Source organism: Salvelinus alpinus, chromosome 4, assembly GCF_045679555.1.
Source record: "Salvelinus alpinus chromosome 4, SLU_Salpinus.1, whole genome shotgun sequence".
NCBI lineage: Eukaryota > Metazoa > Chordata > Actinopteri > Salmoniformes > Salmonidae > Salvelinus > Salvelinus alpinus.
In genome coordinates, this window is record NC_092089.1 from 21652815 (window position 1) to 21675922 (window position 23108).

The window sequence follows — 23108 nt, forward strand, 5'->3', positions numbered from 1 at the left end:
GTAAAATAATCTGAAACATGGTGCCATTGCTCTCCAGAAATCCCTCGAAGTGCACAAGAAGTATGTCTCCATATTTCGACTTCCTGAAAGCAGGCAAATGGTTTATTCAAAACCTCAATTTTCACCTCTGGTTCGGGTAGTTTAGCGCCATTCATATATAAAAAGCACAAAAAAAATGGACCAAAATATAGGAGTAACATTTCAGTGCTTTCTGGTTGGATAGATTAATCACACCAGAGTACACAACTAAGTAGACTACGCCTGACTAACAAGTGTGCAACAAACCTGCATGGAGTCTAGATCAATTGATAGCTACGTGGTAGTCAAACTGAGAGGGTACTTGCAAAATGTTTCCCTTGTTCATTTGTGAGACCACCTTTTTTGCGATTGGAGAGAATTTTTGGAAGCCGCACCCAATTTCTAAATAGTTTCTGTTCATTGGAGGACATACATAGTTCCTCCCACATTGTCACGTCCACAGGCCCTAAAACGCAAATCCATTTGACGTCATATAACTGGGCGGGATCTCACGCGATCACATGGAATCCCATTCATGTATGACTTACGTACTTTTCTGTCGTATCCAAATGAAACGGGTCCTTTATTTCCGAAAATCTTACTTGGTAATTCAATTGAGTCTCCAGGATCAGCTGTGGCCGGCGTCTTGTTCTAATAAACAAGTAATGAACCTCAGAAACAGATGAAGAATGGAGGGAATCCTATACAAGTGGACAAATTACATAAGTGGTATGTAGAAACTAAGCAGCTAACTGAGCTTCTGAATAAGTCAGCTTTGAATCAGATTGTCTGTTAGCTAGCTAGCTAACAACTAGCTGGACAAGTAATCAGCCAGAAAAACAACATGATCTAACCTTAGCTAGCTAGTTAGCTAATTGTCATTGGATGGCACTGAGTCATATGGTTATATGTCTTGCTCTGTTAGCTAGCTACTACAGGTTACAATGAATAGTGAAAGTTGTTTTTCACAGTGGTCATAGTTATCAACATCCTTTTTTCCAGGTTGGCAGCCTCGCTGGTTTGTACTGGAAGGAGGGACTTTGTCCTACTATGACTCGCAAGAGGATTCCTGGAAAGGATGCAAGGGAAGCATCAAGATCTCAGTGTGTGAAATACAAGGTTGGTACTTGGTAGCTATTATTGGCTTGGTAAAGACACAGTGGCCTGTATTATGACAACATGCTAACTGTTGCGGTCCTTTGAACTAGATAGGCTACACCCTACTGAAGAGTCAATCTGAAGCTTAGTCTATATTGTTTTAGTCCCAAACCTTCCATTTGGAAAAACTCTTTCCCACTTCCTGTTTACCTGTGTGCCTATATACATGTGACCCATGACCCAACATATAGAACCGCTCTAGTGTACAAATTAAGTGGAATATACAAAGGCAGACAAACTATAGACAACATAAACCACATATGATTGCCAAAATGTCTCCTACACCAGTGGTTCCCAACCTGGGGTACTTGGCCTATCCACAGGGGGTACTTGAGAAGACTCATGAGCCCATAGACCTACTGGTAAAATACACATGAGGGGGTACTTTAGGGGTACTCCAGGCAGAGCTAAATTCAGTTGGTGGTACAGTAACCAAAAAAGGTTGGGAACCACTGTCCTACCCCCTGCTGTTAACTGAGGTTTACCCACTTTGTCTTTCTCTCTCTTCCACCATCTCTCCCTGCTAGTCCACTCCTCTGACTTCACACGGGTTGACCTGACCATCCCTGGAGAACAGTACTTCTACCTCAGAGCCATCAACGCAGCGGAGAGGCAGAAATGGCTGGTCGCGTTGGGATCTGCAAAGGCCTGCCTGACAGACAACCGAACCAAGAGAGAGAAAGGTAAGGTGATAGCTTTGGGTTACTCCAAACAAGTCTGAAAACACACAATAGCTTGAGTGAAACACGATTTCATGCTGTTGTGTGGGTATTTAATTTGGCTTGGTTTTACCTGTTGTAGCCTGGTGCCTGTCATGGACATGTAGGTCTACATGGGTGACCTGTTAAAAGCTTTCCAACTGACTTCATGAAATGAATGTGTTTATATTCCTCAACTGGTGGCCCGAGGGAGGGACAAATAAAATCACCCAAGTTTTCTGAGCAAAAAACCCCCAAAACAAGGTGTTTATTTGTTGGAACCGATTTTACAGTCTCATGTCCAAAGTATTCCCACGCATAATAGAGATGTGATCGTATAAATGTAAGCAAGGTTTGAAATGATTATGTTTTAGTCAAATATATTTTGGGGATTCTTGCGATCAATTTTCAGTCTACAAATTATTTTTTATTATGTTCCGGCCCCGCTCAATAAAAAAATTGTTCGCTGCTGACTAGTTGATGATCTACAGCAAGTAAGTGAGAACCTCCGCATCCCAAATGGCATCTATTCCCATATAGTGCACTACTTGCCCATTGGCCCTGGTCAAAAGTAGTGCACTAAATAGGGAATAGGGTGTCATTTGGGATGTAACCAGTAAAATGAATTTCCAGGTGAACAAAAGAGAAGAGCAGTCTCAGTTAAAGCAATCCTGTTTATTACAAGTTATAGCCTCCAGCACAGCAGCAGAGGAAATGTCTACCTGGCCTTCTCTGAGACTAAATCCTAATCAGCAGACAGCTGTTCTGTAAACACCAGCCCAGAAGGCTTGTATGAAGTCCAAACAAAAGGCAGTGACTGTCAGCTTCTACAGAATCACAGTGTTTCAGACAACACAATAATAATCAGTGTGTTTAGTCCTTGTACCTCCAGTCTGGCGTCAATCACTATCAACAGATATGAGCTTAATCCGTAACATACAGCATCCAGTCTAGTGACCATCAACCCGAGAGCCACCAACAGAACATTGTGTATTATAGAGAGCCACCAACAGAACACTGGACATTGTGTATTATAGAGAGCCACCAACAGAACACTGGACATTGTGTATTATAGAGAGCCACCAACAGAACACTGGACATTGTGTATTATAGAGAGCCACCAACAGAACACTGGACATTGTGTATTATAGAGAGCCACCAACAGAACACTGGACATTGTGTATTATAGAGAGCCACCAACAGAACACTGGACATTGTGTATTATAGAGAGCCACCAACAGAACACTGGACATTGTGTATTATAGAGAGCCACCAACAGAACACTGGATATTGTGTATTATAGAGAGGGAAATGTATGCAGAGAATATGATCTTTATTCATCTTAAATATTCACATAACACAACCAAGGATATAGAGAGATCACATGTCTCTCTCTCCATCAGAGCACCAGGAGAACACAGAGGCTCTTAAGACCAAGATGTCAGAGTTGAGGCTGTACTGTGACCTTCTCCTCCAGCAAGTTAACCAGATCAAGGACAGTGAGGAGAATGAGGAGGTAAGACAGAGGGCGGGGTGAGGTTTCGATGGCCTATTTACTCTCTGTGCAACCATAACTTTTTCTCACTGAGTTCAGTACGTATGCTCTGTTTGAATCGCCAGTGGATTATGTTGCTATGCAAATGGCCAGTCACTTTCACAGTACAAGCAAGGGATAAGCAATGGCATAAGCAATCTGCTTAGGAGTTGATGGTTGTGTATATCTGTGTGTCTGTTTCAGGCTGGGGAGAACCCTGGCACCATGGTGAAGTCTACATGCACCACCTTCATCAAGACGTTGGAGGAGTGCATGCTGATCGCCAACCGCACCTTCAGCTCAGACCAGGCCACAAAGACTCCACCCGGGTCACCTCCCGTGGCAACCATCAAACCCCAGAAGGTACCAGCGTACGCATAGAGATACCAAAGGTTTTTTATAACTAAACCAAGATAGACCACAGCCCGTCGTTTCAAATGGGAACAAATGAGTCATAGTGGGCAGAACAAGCAAGGTGGGCAGAGCCAAGCACGAACTAGCGAGATCCTATTGGCGCGTTCTAGCATTCCTTTGCATATTTGCATTAGGGAACGCCTACACTGAAGTAAGCATGTGCAACAACTCAATTTGAATTTGCACTCCTAAGTAACAACAATTTTTAAACTTTGGCAAACAGTAAAGTCTACAAAGCTTAGTCCACTCTGTTTGTAACATATTTTAGTTTTGGTAACAGAACTGTATTGAGATCAAATGTTTAATTGATGAGAAAATGAGCAGAATGTCGGCCAAAATCCATCTCGTTCCGTCTTCACCCACTGCCGGCCGCTGGGCTTCCTCTCACCACCGTATTTGGTCGTGAGTGGAAACACCAACCGGATGCTTCACATTTATACATCCGATGAAATAGCTGTCTCATTGTTCTATCTGTGGAGAGAGTTTAAATCCTGACAGATGGCAGATGTTTAGTTATGTTGCTACAGTGCAATGTCCATTTGAGGGTTCTATTTTATGTAATTCTATGGGTATAAGGGCAATTCTAGGTTTGATTCTGAAATGACCGTAAGATCCATATTGACCTAAGAGTTTCTAAACCCAGAGGTGCAACATTGTGAGACTTCTGAGAACGCTTTCGAAACAGATCAAACAGACCAGGCAGGGATTTGGCGTTTTTAAAAGTCTGAGAGAAGTGGAAAATGATTCTTTAGTTGTTAATTTTCTCGAAATCTAAAGGCTCACCCTAGATTGGAGCCAATATCTTAAGTAGTTTAACATGTTATTACTCCAACCTCCTGACAAAAGGATGTTTTCATTTTTGTCAAAAACAACTTATCTATCGAAGGACTACCTTTTGATTTGGCGGCCTGCACATGCTCCGTTTGGTGCAAGACGACCGTGATTCTACACATGAGCTTAGCTAGCCAACGTTTTTTCTTCATACTGCTCTGTCTTTGGCTAATGTGCTATTTTCTTTGTTCCACAGGTCAAACCTGTCAATCAATCAAATCAGGAAAAGTAGGTGGCTCTCTTTTCAGAAGTTTGGTTTGAAGCTAACTTGTTGCTCACGTTCTCAACCTTTACACCAGCACTCCCTTATCTCCATCTTCCATGAATTGTTACATGTCCACTAACTGCTGAAACTACAGCATTAGATATGTATCCATGATAACTCTGTGGGGGGTCATTGTCTTGTTCTCCGGGATGTGGGGGGGTCATTGTCTTGTTCTCCGGGATGTGGGGGGTCATTGTCTTGTTCTCCGGGATGTGGGGGGTTATTGTCTTGTTCTCCGGGATGTAGGGGGTTATTGTCTTGTTCTCCAGACACAGGGAGTGTAAAGAAATCTCAGGAGGATCTGTAACACATGACAACCAGAGCCTTGACTGTGGAGCAGAGGGACCAGACCAACGAGACGGACCAGACACGCTCCCTGAGAGAACCACCCAAACACCCCCAACAGGTCTCTCATTTAAATACACTTGCCCTTTCAAATGTACGTGTACGTTTACACATACACACAGTTCTGTAGAAAGAGGACCAGCTGAAGTTGGTAAAGTAATGTCTTCTGGAGTTCTGTAGAAAGAGGACCAGCTGAAGTTGGTAAAGTAATGTCTTCTGGAGTTCTGTAGAAAGAGGACCAGCTGAAGTTGGTAATGTAATGTCTTCTGGAGTTCTGTAGAAAGAGGACCAGCTGAAGTTGGTAATGTAATGTCTTCTGGAGTTCTGTAGAAAGAGGACCAGCTGAAGTTGGTAAAGTAATGTCTTCTGGAGTTCTGTAGAAAGAGGACCAGCTGAAGTTGGTAATGTAATGTCTTCTGGAGTTCTGTAGAAAGAGGACCAGCTGAAGTTGGTAATGTAATGTCTTCTGGAGTTCTGTAGAAAGAGGACCAGCTGAAGTTGGTAAAGTAATGTCTTCTGGAGTTCTGTAGAAAGAGGACCAGCTGAAGTTGGTAATGTAATGTCTTCTGGAGTTCTGTAGAAAGAGGACCAGCTGAAGTTGGTAATGTAATGTCTTCTGGAGTTCTGTAGAAAGAGGACCAGCTGAAGTTGGTAAAGTAATGTCTTCTGGAGTTCTGTAGAAAGAGGACCAGCTGAAGTTGGTAATGTAATGTCTTCTGGAGTTCTGTAGAAAGAGGACCAGCTGAAGTTGGTAATGTAATGTCTTCTGGAGTTCTGTAGAAAGAGGACCAGCTGAAGTTGGTAAAGTAATGTCTTCTGGAGTTCTGTAGAAAGAGGACCAGCTGAAGTTGGTAATGTAATGTCTTCTGGAGTTCTGTAGAAAGAGGACCAGCTGAAGTTGGTAAAGTAATGTCTTCTGGAGTTCTGTAGAAAGAGGACCAGCTGAAGTTGGTAATGTAATGTCTTCTGGAGTTCTGTAGAAAGAGGACCAGCTGAAGTTGGTAATGTAATGTCTTCTGGAGTTCTGTAGAAAGAGGACCAGCTGAAGTTGGTAATGTAATGTCTTCTGGAGTTCTGTAGAAAGAGGACCAGCTGAAGTTGGTAATGTAATGTCTTCTGGAGTTCTGTAGAAAGAGGACCAGCTGAAGTTGGTAATGTAATGTCTTCTGGAGTTCTGTAGAAAGAGGACCAGCTGAAGTTGGTAATGTAATGTCTTCTGGAGTTCTGTAGAAAGAGGACCAGCTGAAGTTGGTAATGTAATGTCTTCTGGAGTTCTGTAGAAAGAGGACCAGCTGAAGTTGGTAATGTAATGTCTTCTGGAGTTCTGTAGAAAGAGGACCAGCTGAAGTTGGTAATGTAATGTCTTCTGGAGTTCTGTAGAAAGAGGACCAGCTGAAGTTGGTAAAGTAATGTCTTCTGGAGTTCTGTAGAAAGAGGACCAGCTGAAGTTGGTAATGTAATGTCTTCTGGAGTTCTGTAGAAAGAGGACCAGCTGAAGTTGGTAAAGTAATGTCTTATATAGTTTCTGCAGAAAGAGGACCAGCTGAAGTTGGTAATGTCTTCTAGATGGGAGACAATGATGGATGCCCAGCAGCTTTATTATATTTATCTTAACGTTGATTAAAATAACGGACCCCAATGTACGAAGCTAGATGTATCACTGGCACATGATAAATGTGGAACTTAGAAAGTGCTTCTTTCACAATATGGCACACCTAGATACTTTTAAGGTAGTGGTTTAGAGTTCTCCTTGAAATGGAATTGACAATTTCTGCTTGAATGGGTTTCGCCTGCCAGTTGCTATGGCTCATGCATGCCAACTGGAACAGAACATTTGTTAACATGCTGTGTGTGTGTGTCTCTGTGCCATACAGAACATAGCCCAGCCGGCGGAGACCACCAGGGCCCAGAGGAGTCTGCAGTGGAAGAGGAGGTGGCCACTAACCAAACCACCCACACAAACCCTGACCCAGAACACACCGACCAACCAGCACAGCAGGAAGAGGAGGAGGAATTCAAAGAGGTGGAGCAGGAAATGAGCAACACCCAAGAAGAAGAGAAACAGGAAGTGACCCAGAACCAACAGGAAGTTGTCACTGACCAAGAGGAAGCCAAGCTGGAAGAGGAGCAGCCTTCCCAGCCTGCCCAGCCACAGGAAGAAGAGAGGGAGGAGGAGACAGAGCAGGTGGACACATTCTTCAGTACGATGAGTCACAGGTATGGGGGGACACCGCAGGAGGGACACATACTGTAGACCTTACGGTGTAGGGTGAAGTTGACCCTAGAATGCTGATCTGTGGTCAGTTTTGCATTTCCCCCACTAATGGTTAAAGGGATAGTTTGGGATTTTGGCGATGTAGCATTAGCTCAAAGACTGCACGTCTTGGGTATCTGCTAGCATGCTAGCTGATGCGGAAGACATTTTCTTTGCGCTAAGCTAGTTAGCATTTGCTCATGAAACTACCTCCAACTTCCTTCATATTGAACGCATAGACATCATTGTATTAAGGTCAAATATTTTGCAAAATATCTTGAAATAAGATAAATTACTTGTATTAAGCATGTTTTTGGTTAGAATATGCACAATTAGACTGGTACGGGAAAAGTCAACATAAGATATTTAGGCTTGCCTAGATTTCACTTGTTGGATTGGGGGAGGGGAAGCTGATCCTAGATCTGTAACTCGGGGAAAACTTCACCCCAGAGTGTAGGTGTTTTAGTACTGCGGTCAATGCTAATATTTCACAAGCAGTAACTAGACAGAACAAGGGCCAACACATACACTAATCGAATAATCCCCATATTTCCTATAATTATTCTAGGTACTGTAATGATGTTGATTACACAATGAGGTATTTATTATTGAGATTAATGTATTTAGTGTGTTCAGATTATGCTGCGAATTGTGCTACTCTGATATATACTGTTTAGGTCCAATGCTAATGCTTTGGGTATGAAAGGGCAAAGGTCATTTTTCCATGCCTGTGCGAAAACAAAAAGGGAGAACTAGCCTGGTCCCAGATCTTTGTGCTCTAGCCAACTCTGTTGCTGTTAATGACTGACTAGGATTAAAACAGAGCAAGTTTTATGACTTTTTAAACCCATTTGAACATATAACAAGTTTTACACTGGTGCGTTCTCTGTTGATCACATGACTATTACAGAGATGCCCTCATCTGATTTTTATTTATTTTTGGTAATCATTTAACTTTCTTTTCTTTTGGATGACATTTGAAAGCCCCTTTTTAACAGTGTTATTCAGCATTAAGATAGGATTTGAATGATCATAACTGTGATATGAATGATAATAACTGTGATATGAATGATCATAACCATGATGTTGTGATATTACAGTATTCCAATGACGGGGAGAGACAATGTAAGCCGTGTTAACGTGTTTAAGTGCAGTAAACATTGAACACAGAACTAGTTTAAATGAAATCCTTAGAACAATGCCGTAGAGGTTGGGGAACATAGCAGATATGCTTTTGATACATTAGAATTATTTATTATACAGGTGTATCTTAGTTAGAGACAAGAACTCAAAACAAGTATCAAATCACCCAATAGCCTGACAGCATGGTCTTGTGTGGAGGCTGTCTTTGGCTTTGGTTGTATCTGTTTCTGTTTTGGTTTGATTGAATGAAATAAAGGTTGTCGATGCTGGACCTCACTAATATCTCCCCTTGTTTGAATCTCTCTGACTTCCCTTTAGATTTAGTGATATAAGACTGGACGGTGACAGTGGTATTCCTACACAAGCCTTTTTGGACTCATGCTATGCGATAGTGCCTGTATTAGGTAGGATGGTCACTTCACTCATCTGTCTCTTCATCCATCTTTTTTTCATTTTTTTTTTTCCAATCATACCATCTTTTCTGAAACATGTTGTGAATAATGTTTTCCACCTGGTGGTGGTGCATGCTCTATCCATCATGTTTCCTTCATTCTCCTCTCACACGGTCCACCTGGTGGTGGTGCATGCTCTATCCATCATGTTTCCTTCAGTCTCCTCTCACACGGTCCACCTGGTGGTGGTGCATGCTCTATCCATCATGTTTCCTTCAGTCTCCTCTCACACGGTCCACCTGGTGGTGGTGCATGCTCTATCCATCATGTTTCCTTCAGTCTCCTCTCACACGGTCCACCTGGTGGTGGTGCATGCTCTATCCATCATGTTTCCTTCAGTCTCCTCTCACACGGTCCACCTGGTGGTGGTGCATGCTCTATCCATCATGTTTCCTTCAGTCTCCTCTCACACGGTCCACCTGGTGGTGGTGCATGCTCTATCCATCATGTTTCCTTCAGTCTCCTCTCACACGGTCCACCTGGTGGTGGTGCATGCTCTATCCATCATGTTTCCTTCAGTCTCCTCTCACACGGTCCACCTGGTGGTGGTGCATGCTCTATCCATCATGTTTCCTTCAGTCTCCTCTCACACGGTCCACCTGGTGGTGGTGCATGCTCTATCCATCATGTTTCCTTCAGTCTCCTCTCACACGGTCCACCTGGTGGTGGTGCATGCTCTATCCATCATGTTTCCTTCAGTCTCCTCTCACACGGTCCACCTGGTGGTGGTGCATGCTCTATCCATCATGTTTCCTTCAGTCTCCTCTCACACGGTCCACCTGGTGGTGGTGCATGCTCTATCCATCATGTTTCCTTCAGTCTCCTCTCACACGGTCCACCTGGTGGTGGTGCATGCTCTATCCATCATGTTTCCTTCAGTCTCCTCTCACACGGTCCACCTGGTGGTGGTGCATGCTCTATCCATCATGTTTCCTTCAGTCTCCTCTCACACGGTCCACCTGGTGGTGGTGCATGCTCTATCCATCATGTTTCCTTCAGTCTCCTCTCACACGGTCCACCTGGTGGTGGTGCATGCTCTATCCATCATGTTTCCTTCAGTCTCCTCTCACACGGTCCACCTGGTGGTGGTGCATGCTCTATCCATCATGTTTCCTTCAGTCTCCTCTCACACGGTCCACCTGGTGGTGGTGCATGCTCTATCCATCATGTTTCCTTCAGTCTCCTCTCACACGGTCCACCTGGTGGTGGTGCATGCTCTATCCATCATGTTTCCTTCAGTCTCCTCTCACACGGTCCACCTGGTGGTGGTGCATGCTCTATCCATCATGTTTCCTTCAGTCTCCTCTCACACGGTCCACCTGGTGGTGGTGCATGCTCTATCCATCATGTTTCCTTCAGTCTCCTCTCACACGGTCCACCTGGTGGTGGTGCATGCTCTATCCATCATGTTTCCTTCAGTCTCCTCTCACACGGTCCACCTGGTGGTGGTGCATGCTCTATCCATCATGTTTCCTTCAGTCTCCTCTCACACGGTCCACCTGGTGGTGGTGCATGCTCTATCCATCATGTTTCCTTCAGTCTCCTCTCACACGGTCCACCTGGTGGTGGTGCATGCTCTATCCATCATGTTTCCTTCAGTCTCCTCTCACACGGTCCACCTGGTGGTGGTGCATGCTCTATCCATCATGTTTCCTTCAGTCTCCTCTCACACGGTCCACCTGGTGGTGGTGCATGCTCTATCCATCATGTTTCCTTCAGTCTCCTCTCACACGGTCCACCTGGTGGTGGTGCATGCTCTATCCATCATGTTTCCTTCAGTCTCCTCTCACACGGTCCACCTGGTGGTGGTGCATGCTCTATCCATCATGTTTCCTTCAGTCTCCTCTCACACGGTCCACCTGGTGGTGGTGCATGCTCTATCCATCATGTTTCCTTCAGTCTCCTCTCACACGGTCCACCTGGTGGTGGTGCATGCTCTATCCATCATGTTTCCTTCAGTCTCCTCTCACACGGTCCACCTGGTGGTGGTGCATGCTCTATCCATCATGTTTCCTTCAGTCTCCTCTCACACGGTCCACCTGGTGGTGGTGCATGCTCTATCCATCATGTTTCCTTCAGTCTCCTCTCACACGGTCCACCTGGTGGTGGTGCATGCTCTATCCATCATGTTTCCTTCAGTCTCCTCTCACACGGTCCACCTGGTGGTGGTGCATGCTCTATCCATCATGTTTCCTTCAGTCTCCTCTCACACGGTCCACCTGGTGGTGGTGCATGCTCTATCCATCATGTTTCCTTCAGTCTCCTCTCACACGGTCCACCTGGTGGTGGTGCATGCTCTATCCATCATGTTTCCTTCAGTCTCCTCTCACACGGTCCACCTGGTGGTGGTGCATGCTCTATCCATCATGTTTCCTTCAGTCTCCTCTCACACGGTCCACCTGGTGGTGGTGCATGCTCTATCCATCATGTTTCCTTCAGTCTCCTCTCACACGGTCCACCTGGTGGTGGTGCATGCTCTATCCATCATGTTTCCTTCAGTCTCCTCTCACACGGTCCACCTGGTGGTGGTGCATGCTCTATCCATCATGTTTCCTTCAGTCTCCTCTCACACGGTCCACCTGGTGGTGGTGCATGCTCTATCCATCATGTTTCCTTCAGTCTCCTCTCACACGGTCCACCTGGTGGTGGTGCATGCTCTATCCATCATGTTTCCTTCAGTCTCCTCTCACACGGTCCACCTGGTGGTGGTGCATGCTCTATCCATCATGTTTCCTTCAGTCTCCTCTCACACGGTCCACCTGGTGGTGGTGCATGCTCTATCCATCATGTTTCCTTCAGTCTCCTCTCACACGGTCCACCTGGTGGTGGTGCATGCTCTATCCATCATGTTTCCTTCAGTCTCCTCTCACACGGTCCACCTGGTGGTGGTGCATGCTCTATCCATCATGTTTCCTTCAGTCTCCTCTCACACGGTCCACCTGGTGGTGGTGCATGCTCTATCCATCATGTTTCCTTCAGTCTCCTCTCACACGGTCCACCTGGTGGTGGTGCATGCTCTATCCATCATGTTTCCTTCAGTCTCCTCTCACACGGTCCACCTGGTGGTGGTGCATGCTCTATCCATCATGTTTCCTTCAGTCTCCTCTCACACGGTCCACCTGGTGGTGGTGCATGCTCTATCCATCATGTTTCCTTCAGTCTCCTCTCACACGGTCCACCTGGTGGTGGTGCATGCTCTATCCATCATGTTTCCTTCAGTCTCCTCTCACACGGTCCACCTGGTGGTGGTGCATGCTCTATCCATCATGTTTCCTTCAGTCTCCTCTCACACGGTCCACCTGGTGGTGGTGCATGCTCTATCCATCATGTTTCCTTCAGTCTCCTCTCACACGGTCCACCTGGTGGTGGTGCATGCTCTATCCATCATGTTTCCTTCAGTCTCCTCTCACACGGTCCACCTGGTGGTGGTGCATGCTCTATCCATCATGTTTCCTTCAGTCTCCTCTCACACGGTCCACCTGGTGGTGGTGCATGCTCTATCCATCATGTTTCCTTCAGTCTCCTCTCACACGGTCCACCTGGTGGTGGTGCATGCTCTATCCATCATGTTTCCTTCAGTCTCCTCTCACACGGTCCACCTGGTGGTGGTGCATGCTCTATCCATCATGTTTCCTTCAGTCTCCTCTCACACGGTCCACCTGGTGGTGGTGCATGCTCTATCCATCATGTTTCCTTCAGTCTCCTCTCACACGGTCCACCTGGTGGTGGTGCATGCTCTATCCATCATGTTTCCTTCAGTCTCCTCTCACACGGTCCACCTGGTGGTGGTGCATGCTCTATCCATCATGTTTCCTTCAGTCTCCTCTCACACGGTCCACCTGGTGGTGGTGCATGCTCTATCCATCATGTTTCCTTCAGTCTCCTCTCACACGGTCCACCTGGTGGTGGTGCATGCTCTATCCATCATGTTTCCTTCAGTCTCCTCTCACACGGTCCACCTGGTGGTGGTGCATGCTCTATCCATCATGTTTCCTTCAGTCTCCTCTCACACGGTCCACCTGGTGGTGGTGCATGCTCTATCCATCATGTTTCCTTCAGTCTCCTCTCACACGGTCCACCTGGTGGTGGTGCATGCTCTATCCATCATGTTTCCTTCAGTCTCCTCTCACACGGTCCACCTGGTGGTGGTGCATGCTCTATCCATCATGTTTCCTTCAGTCTCCTCTCACACGGTCCACCTGGTGGTGGTGCATGCTCTATCCATCATGTTTCCTTCAGTCTCCTCTCACACGGTCCACCTGGTGGTGGTGCATGCTCTATCCATCATGTTTCCTTCAGTCTCCTCTCACACGGTCCACCTGGTGGTGGTGCATGCTCTATCCATCATGTTTCCTTCAGTCTCCTCTCACACGGTCCACCTGGTGGTGGTGCATGCTCTATCCATCATGTTTCCTTCAGTCTCCTCTCACACGGTCCACCTGGTGGTGGTGCATGCTCTATCCATCATGTTTCCTTCAGTCTCCTCTCACACGGTCCACCTGGTGGTGGTGCATGCTCTATCCATCATGTTTCCTTCAGTCTCCTCTCACACGGTCCACCTGGTGGTGGTGCATGCTCTATCCATCATGTTTCCTTCAGTCTCCTCTCACACGGTCCACCTGGTGGTGGTGCATGCTCTATCCATCATGTTTCCTTCAGTCTCCTCTCACACGGTCCACCTGGTGGTGGTGCATGCTCTATCCATCATGTTTCCTTCAGTCTCCTCTCACACGGTCCACCTGGTGGTGGTGCATGCTCTATCCATCATGTTTCCTTCAGTCTCCTCTCACACGGTCCACCTGGTGGTGGTGCATGCTCTATCCATCATGTTTCCTTCAGTCTCCTCTCACACGGTCCACCTGGTGGTGGTGCATGCTCTATCCATCATGTTTCCTTCAGTCTCCTCTCACACGGTCCACCTGGTGGTGGTGCATGCTCTATCCATCATGTTTCCTTCAGTCTCCTCTCACACGGTCCACCTGGTGGTGGTGCATGCTCTATCCATCATGTTTCCTTCAGTCTCCTCTCACACGGTCCACCTGGTGGTGGTGCATGCTCTATCCATCATGTTTCCTTCAGTCTCCTCTCACACGGTCCACCTGGTCGTGGTGCATGCTCTATCCATCATGTTTCCTTCAGTCTCCTCTCACACGGTCCACCTGGTGGTGGTGCATGCTCTATCCATCATGTTTCCTTCAGTCTCCTCTCACACGGTCCACCTGGTGGTGGTGCATGCTCTATCCATCATGTTTCCTTCAGTCTCCTCTCACACGGTCCACCTGGTGGTGGTGCATGCTCTATCCATCATGTTTCCTTCAGTCTCCTCTCACACGGTCCACCTGGTGGTGGTGCATGCTCTATCCATCATGTTTCCTTCAGTCTCCTCTCACACGGTCCACCTGGTGGTGGTGCATGCTCTATCCATCATGTTTCCTTCAGTCTCCTCTCACACGGTCCACCTGGTGGTGGTGCATGCTCTATCCATCATGTTTCCTTCAGTCTCCTCTCACACGGTCCACCTGGTGGTGGTGCATGCTCTATCCATCATGTTTCCTTCAGTCTCCTCTCACACGGTCCACCTGGTGGTGGTGCATGCTCTATCCATCATGTTTCCTTCAGTCTCCTCTCACACGGTCCACCTGGTGGTGGTGCATGCTCTATCCATCATGTTTCCTTCAGTCTCCTCTCACACGGTCCACCTGGTGGTGGTGCATGCTCTATCCATCATGTTTCCTTCAGTCTCCTCTCACACGGTCCACCTGGTGGTGGTGCATGCTCTATCCATCATGTTTCCTTCAGTCTCCTCTCACACGGTCCACCTGGTGGTGGTGCATGCTCTATCCATCATGTTTCCTTCAGTCTCCTCTCACACGTTCATACTGTTCTCTCCTCGTCTGCATCTAATTGATCATCCTATTGGATGTGTTCTCTGGTTGACTGGAGGCATTTCTTCTCTTACTAATCAAGTGGATGGGTTTCCTGGGAGGGTGTTTGTATGTGAGTCTGGAGTGTGTAATCCACCTTGAAGTCATACAACACCCCTCTCTCTGTCCATTGTTCGTGTGATCTGACCCACCGTAATGCATGTCACAGTGATAAACTATAGACAGCTACTGGTATGTATTGTATGTTACACACATTGCTCTGGATCCTCCAGGCTTACGATCTCTTCCATGTTATACTTAGTTGTATTGTCAATTTACTCTTCTATTGAAGTCTACATCAATTTGTAAAGGTTACTGGGGAATAAAACACCAAGGGGGGGTTCCCGGACACAGATTAACACACATTCTTGACGCAAAAGCATTTAATGGAGATTCTCTGTCAAACTGTTTTTTTTAGTCCAGGACTAGCCTTAATATGTGTCCGTGAAACCGCCCCACAAGGACAAACAATAGTGTAACAAAAATATCCAGCATTGAAGTGACATTGGACTCTCTCTCCTCAGACAAACTAGGATCCACAGTATTTGGTCCAGTAAAAATGGATTTTACGGGCAACATCAAGGTAAGAGGAAAGGCTGTCTTGAGTTTAGAACAATGTTAGATTTTTACATTACAGGAAATTAAAGTTAGATTAAGTTTTACTAAAACCTACCTTTTTTTAAAAAGCTGCTCAAATCAGTATAACATTCTGGGTGTAGATGTTGTATAAGCCTGTCTGGTATCAACAGTTCTCTAAATGGCCACAAGAGGGACTCTCCTCCCTCCATGCAGTTACAATGGGACCAAATGGACTTTTACACCCACCGGTTCTGTCCCAAATGGCACCCTATTCCCTATATACGGTAGCGTAGTACAGAAGTAGTGCACGACAGAGGGAATAGGGTCCTTAACCTGCCCTGTGAGCTCTTCAGTTGGGCAGAATACACTCTAAACAGGTTGTATTCTTCATACAACTGTTCTAACAGTTGCTGTGCTGGAAGGGGAAAGTGATATGTCATTAGGCAGTGCTGTGTGTATAAAGCACTGGAACATTTCACTAGCTGAGCTTTAACAGAAGTATTTTACTCTACCGCCACCAAGAAATAACAAGCTATGGTTCCCAGTGTTGTCATGGAACAAGTAAACCTGTTAAGTGGCAACACGACACGACCAACCAGATTTAGAAACCTATAAGAACTGCTGGGGCTGCGTAACAAACGGCGCCCTATTCCCTATGTAGTGCACTACTTTTGACCAGGGCACACATATAGCGCACTATAAAGGGAATTAGGGTGCCATTTGGTCGGCAGACATTGTCTTTATGACGACAAGTCCTTCTGTCTCTCTGTGTGGCTGTCTGTAGAAGATCCACCAGAAGCTGTCGTCGGACCCGGGCAGCTTCCCCACACTGCAGACCATAGTGGTCCACGAGGTGCAGACCGGTGTGGCCCGCGTCCGCAACTCAGCCACCGAGGCCCTGCTGTGGCTCAAACGAGGACTCAAGTTCCTCAAGGAGTTCCTGTCCCTGGTCAACTCTGGGGAAAGGGATATCCCCGGAGCGCTGGGTGAGTTAGCATCGCAACACCGTGGTACACACACACACACAATGGTTAGGTGATAGTCCTCTTTTGGTTTGATGTCATATAGTGTATTACATAATGTCCTCTGTATTCCTAACACACTCCCCTCCCTCGTCCATTCAGGTAATGCTTATGGACGGAGTCTGCGGCAGTATCATGGATGGGTTGTACGAGGTGTATTTGCTGTGAGTAATACTTGATAATCAGTCTTCAAGCTCTTTTTTTTAAGGAAGCAGTTTATAGTTGGAAAAAGTATCCCAACATAAGATCATGTCCACTTTGGCGGGCGGGCATGTGTCTGTGCACTAAGGCTATTATAGTCAACTGAAACAAACTAATCAAGGAAAAAAACTATTTAGTAAACGGAAATAAAATAATTAACAAACCTGTTTGAAAAACTATACTGAAACTGTTATCTGACTCCAAAACAAACTAAAATAAGAACATGAATTATGTTAATTTTTTGGGGGAGGCAAAAATGGGGTTTAAGGATTTTTTTCGAATGGTGTTTTCAAGCTTCTGAATCTGGCGGATCACATTGAGATTAAATTATAAATTCAAAGGGAAACTCAGCAAGATGAGGAGCAGCACTGCAGATATTGGGTGCGTTTGAGTGGTAAGTCTAAAACAACCAACTGTAGATGGAAGTCAAGGAGGGGTTTGAGGGGTAAGTCTAAAACAACCAACTGTAGATGGAAGTCAAGGAGGGGTTTGAGTGGTAAGTCTAAAACAACCAACTGTAGATGGAAGTCAAGGAGGGGTTTGAGGGTTAAGTCTAAAACAACCAACTGTAGATGGAAGTCAAGGAGGGGTTTGAGTGGTAAGTCTAAAACAACCAACTGTAGATGGAAGTCAAGGAGGGGTTTGAGGGTTAAGTCTAAAACAACCAACTGTAGATGGAAGTCAAGGAGGGGTTTGAGTGGTAAGTCTAAAACAACCAACTGTAGATGGAAGTCAAGGAGGGGTTTGAGGGTTAAGTCTAAAACAACCAACTGTAGATGGAAGTCAAGGAGGGGTTTGAGGGTTAAGTCTAAAACAACCAACTGTAGATGGAAGTCAAGGAGGGGTTTGAGTGGTAAGTCTAAAACAACCGACTGTAGATGGAAGTCAAGGAGGGGTTTGAGTGGTAAGTCTAAAACAACCAACTGTAGATGGAAGTCAAGGAGGGGTTTGAGGGGTAAGTCTAAAACAACCAACTGTAGATGGAAGTCAAGGAGGGGTTTGAGGGTTAAGTCTAAAACAACCAACTGTAGATGGAAGTCAAGGAGTGGTGTGAGTGGTAAGTCTAAAACAACCAACTGTAGATGGAAGTCAAGGAGGGGTTTGAGGGGTAAGTCTAAAACAACCAACTGTAGATGGAAGTCAAGGAGGGGTTTGAGGGTTAAGTCTAAAACAATCAACTGTAGATGGAAGTCAAGGAAGGGTTTGAGGGGTAAGTCTAAAACAATCAACTGTAGATGGAAGTCAAGGAGGGGTTTGAGTGGTAAGTCTAAAACAACCAACTGTAGATGGAAGTCAAGGAGGGGTTTGAGTGGTAAGTCTAAAACAACCGACTGTAGATGGAAGTCAAGGAGGGGTTTGAGGGGTAAGTCTAAAACAACCGACTGTAGATGGAAGTCAAGGAGGGGTTTGAGTGGTAAGTCTAAAACAACCAACTGTAGATGGAAGTCAAGGAGGGGTTTGAGGGGTAAGTCTAAAACAACCGACTGTAGAGGGAAGTCAAGGAAGGGAGTCGGGGGGGGGGGGGGGGGGTGCATTTGCGACAGCTGAAAGTCGGACACTAATGTAGTTCTCTAACAGGCTCAGATCAACATGGCAGTGTTGCCATTGTTTATAAAAAGGTTTTCTTTATAATGTATATAACCCCTATATCACACACAAACTGAAATAATATTATACTGAACAAAAATATAAATGCAACATGTAAAGTTTTGGTTTCATGAGCTGAAATAAAAGTTTCCAGAAATTCTTCATAGGCACAAAAGCTTATTTCGCTGACATTTTGTGCACAAATTTGTTTACATCCCTGATAGTGAGCATTTCTCCCTTGCCAAGATAATCCATCCACCTGACAGATGTGGCATATCAAGAAGCGTATTAAACAGGATGATCATTACACAAGGGCACCTTGTGCTGGGGACAATAAAAGGCCACTAAAATGTGCAGTTTTGTCAAACAATGCCACAGATGTCTCAAGCGGAGGGAGTGTGCAATTGGCATGCTGACTGCAGGAATGTCCACCAGAGCATTTAATCTTAATTTCTCTACCATAAGCCCCCTCCATCATTTTAGAGAATTTGGCCGTACGTCCAACCGGCCTCACAATCGCAGACCACGTATAACCACACCAGCCCAGGAAGTCCACATCCGGCTTCTTCACCTGTGGGATTGTCTGAAACCAGCCACTCCCCAGTGGGTTTGCCTGGCTCCCAAGTGGCTGGGCCTATGCCCTCCCATGGTTGCGCCCCTGCCCAAGTCACATGAAATCCATAGATAAGGGCCTAATGAATTTTTTATTTAACCAGGCTCATTGAGATTTAATCTCTTTTTCATGACTCAGCAAGATGAGCAATTTATTTCAATTGACTGATTTTCCTTATATAACTAACTCAGTAAAATCATTGCAATTATTTCATGTTGTGTTTATTTTTGTACAGTATACAGTGGGGAGAACAAGTATTTGATACACTGCCGATTTTGCATGTTTTCCTACTTACAAAGCATGTAGAGGTCTGTAATTGTTATCATAGGTACACTTCAATTGTGAGAGACAGAATCTAAAACAAAATTCCAGAAAAGCACATTGTTTTGAGCCTGTAATCAAACCCACAAATGCTGATGCTCCAGATACTCAACTAATCTAAAGAAGGCCAGTTTTATTGCTTCTTTAATCAGAACAGTTTTCAGCTGTGCTAACATAATTGCAAAATAATTTTCTAATGGTCAATTAGCCTTTTAAAATTATGAACTTGGATTAGCTAACAACGTGCCGTTGGAACACAGGAGTGATGGTTGCTGATACTGGGCCTATGTAGATATTCCATTAAAGTCTGCCGTTTCCAGCTACAACAGTCATTTACAACATAAACAATGTTATTTTAATGGACAAAAAAGTGCTTTTTCTTTCAAAAACAGGGACATTTCTAAGTGACCCCAAACTTTTGAACAGTAGTGTAAGTACAAACCTATAATAACCTTGGTGTGTTCGTGTGTGAGACTTATTGACATTTCATCTCTCCGTTCCCAGCTGGCCCTCCGAGCAGCGCCATCATACAGCAGCTTTGCGGCGGCTCTGGTGTCCAGAGAGGGGGATGAACTGAAAGAAGGATTCAACACAGGCATGCACCGGGACCTGGGGGTCTACCTGCCTGCCATGGAGAACCAACTGGCCATCCTGGATGCCCTGTATGAAGAATACAACCTGGAGTCAGATGAGGTGGTCTGAGAGGAGGAGACGAGACCCCAGCTGGTGGCCTGAGAGGAGGAGACGAGACCCCAGCTGGTGGCCTGAGAGGAGGAGACGAGACCCCAGCTGGTGGCCTGAGAGGAGGAGACGAGACCCCAGCTGGTGGCCTGAGAGGAGGAGACGAGACCCCAGCTGGTGGCCTGAGAGGAGGAGACGAGACCCCAGCTGGTGGCCTGAGAGGAGGAGACGAGACCCCAGCTGGTGGCCTGAGAGGAGGAGACGAGACCCCAGCTGGTGGCCTGAGAGGAGGAGACGAGACCCCAGCTGGTGGCCTGAGAGGAGGAGACGAGACCCCAGCTGGTGGCCTGAGAGGAGGAGACGAGACCCCAGCTGGTGGCCTGAGAGGAGGAGACGAGATCCCAACTGGTGGCCTGAGAAGAGGAGACGAGATCCCAACTGGTGGCCTGAGAGGGACACTACCAGAGGAGGAAGAGAGCTCTCAGACTCAGACCATCTGGGATACACTGACAGAGGAGGACGGTGTGGAGGGAGAGGAGAACCCTCTTCAGGATGCAGAAACTTTAACCCTGGAGGTGTAGGCTTGGTTGGTTTGCTCCCCGAGAACAGGGTCAAGCCCCAGGTAGCCTGCTCACTAGATTAGCCAATCAGAGCCACCTGGAGGATGGAGGGGCGTGATTGAGTGTGAGCATGCTCGGTGTAAGAGGAGGTATTGTCTCACATTACTAACTCTGGAACAATGCAAGGTCTAATGGCCGTAGAGGGACTAGGTTTTGGAGGGAGGACTTTTTCAGGTTTTCCTTCTAGTGGTTTACGATTAATACTTCCAATTACAAAGGGTGCACTGTTGTACAAATGGTGGTCTTCTGACGGAGCACATTTCCTGACGACGGATGCACACTTCACTCCGTTATAGTGACTTTGACTGTACTTGATGTAGTGTACAGTACTTTAGACTCAGGCTCTTTTCCCTCCTGTGACTTCCATTATGAACAGCTGCACCATTGGTTGCTGAGAATGCACAAATATGAACTTTTACTTTAAATTGAGGCTGATATTGTTATAATTGACAGCATTATTTGACCGCTTACATAGGCTGTATGTAATGAACTGCATACAACACTGAAGAGTAATGTAGCAGTGTTAGAATTGATCCCTGCTGAACTCATACACCAATATACTGTATCTACATGGATGACCCACCTCCTCCCTCCAGAACCATTCTCATTCTCACATATTGTCTCATCTACAAATGTATTGTTTACCAAGTGACATGAACTAGTATTTTCCTTGTTATCTTAATCATTTAAATGTAGTCTGAGTAACTTATGGAATAAACCATGTTCTATATGGATGGATGGAAATGTCCATGTTTTAATGTATAGGGTTCGACTGAGGTGCCAACTGAAGTGGAATATATATATATAGCAAGGCCTTGATTCAAAATGTATTAACAATCATGATGATGGATAGATAGACTAACAATTAGCTGACTTTCCTCTCTGTGACTGATGGCCTAACTGATGGTGTGGGTTAATAATAATACAGTGGTTATCATAGAGGCAGTCTAACTTTGGCCTCTTCACTCTTGTTATAGATGCACTGAGCCATTTGGACAAAGCAGGAATATCTGACCGATGTGCAATAAATAGGCTGATTCCTTGTTGTGAATCATTTCTGGTGTTAATGCTAATGTTTTTGCTATGCTATTGTATCTCACAATTTCAGAACACAATTTATACGAATGTACATAAGATGGCATTTTTACATATGTATTAAACTTGATGAAATCATGAATGGGTATGTTTTGGTCATTTGGGTGGTATTTTTACCTTGGGCATTTCAGTTTCCATTCCAACCCTGTGAGATCCCAACCTTCCAAGACTTGGGTTCCCCTCTTCCTAGCCCTTGATGATGACTCTCCATTACACAGAAGTCATTGGCTGAAGGCATCTTCTCCATGGGGTTTTCTTAAGAGTCCTGACACTGAGTTTGTTGAGAGCCTGGTTTTGGAAGCATAAGGACCTTTCATATCAGTGAGAAATAATTGCCAAACAAGGTTAAATTGATACACACCCTTTGTAGGGTTCCCACAAGGCCATATTTCCACAGAGCCACACAGTGGGGGGGGTCAATACCCAGAAAACCTAGGTCAAACAGGGATATGATTCCAATCGTTTTTCCCCACATAGGCGATTTTAGAAACACATAAAATAAGGGCTGTGTTTCATGTGGGTTTACCCTGGTGTAACATTTTTATAACCATGTAAATCTCTCACGGACAAGGTGACTTTTAGCAACATATTCGGCTCTATTTACGCTCATTTTAAAATGATAATTAGCATCAATGTAGACATAATGCAAGACATCTGTAGCCGACATCTTTGCTAACAGGTATTGTATCAATTTAAAACTTGCCCCAGACACTTCACAGAATTGTCAATTTAAAGAAACGTAGCCAATTATTCATTACTACATTTAGCTAACATTATAGTTAAGAGATTCTTACCTTTGCCTCGATTCGGTAGTCTTGACCAGATCATCATGGCATGTGGAGTTCTTTATGAAAACCACATCACCAGCTAATTAGCGTTTCATTTGTTGGGGGTAAATATAGGCAATATATTGATAAGTCACCTTGTCTGAGAGAGATTTTACACACCAGCGTAAACCTTCACGAAGCACAGCTACCTCTTCTTCAAAGAGTGTAGATAGTTTAGCTATAACAGAGGAAATAAATTACACCAAGCAGGCATGGAAAGAGGAAATGTCCATTTGTGAGAGTAATTAATTTGTGCACGTGAAATTTGGGGCGATAACTGAACGTAAAATTCAAGTCATGGCAATCACCTACATGTGCAAATAATTGATTGCTCTCATTGGGAGAAAATGTCAAATATAATTCAAAACTTTGACATTAATTTATTTAAATTGATACTGGCGTCTATATTGCTCCCCTGCCAGCCCACGATCCAAGTGCCTCTTTATAAATGCCTGGCCATTAATGTTGCGGCAGAGGCTGATACGTTGATGTGGTGGTCTAATCGATATATCCTAGAGACCGATGT

The 23108-nt window shown here is 45.3% G+C and overlaps 1 protein-coding gene across 1 annotated transcript; it reads left to right on the top strand.

Moving 5' to 3' along the window:
* Window positions 1-526: 526 nt before the first annotated feature.
* plekha8 (pleckstrin homology domain containing, family A (phosphoinositide binding specific) member 8) lies at window positions 527-21833 on the top strand. The gene is made up of 13 exons (XM_071396006.1): window positions 527-747; window positions 1021-1137; window positions 1704-1859; window positions 3278-3390; window positions 3613-3771; window positions 4850-4881; window positions 5188-5324; window positions 7138-7480; window positions 8979-9064; window positions 15561-15619; window positions 16400-16601; window positions 16740-16801; window positions 19864-21833. The coding sequence occupies exons 1-13, from the start codon at window positions 708-710 to the stop codon at window positions 20059-20061; spliced, it is 1704 nt and encodes a 567-aa protein (XP_071252107.1). The 5' UTR covers window positions 527-707; the 3' UTR covers window positions 20062-21833.
* Window positions 21834-23108: the final 1275 nt, after the last annotated feature.

Excerpts from the sequence above, each read along its gene's own strand:
- plekha8 (XM_071396006.1), top strand. The coding sequence starts at position 708 with ATGGAGGGAATCCTATACAAGTGGACAAATTACATAAGTG. Across the intron at positions 1,138-1,703 it reads CTCAGTGTGTGAAATACAAG|TCCACTCCTCTGACTTCACA; the intron begins GTTGGTACTTGG and ends TCTCCCTGCTAG. Across the intron at positions 5,325-7,137 it reads CACCCAAACACCCCCAACAG|AACATAGCCCAGCCGGCGGA; the intron begins GTCTCTCATTTA and ends TGTGCCATACAG.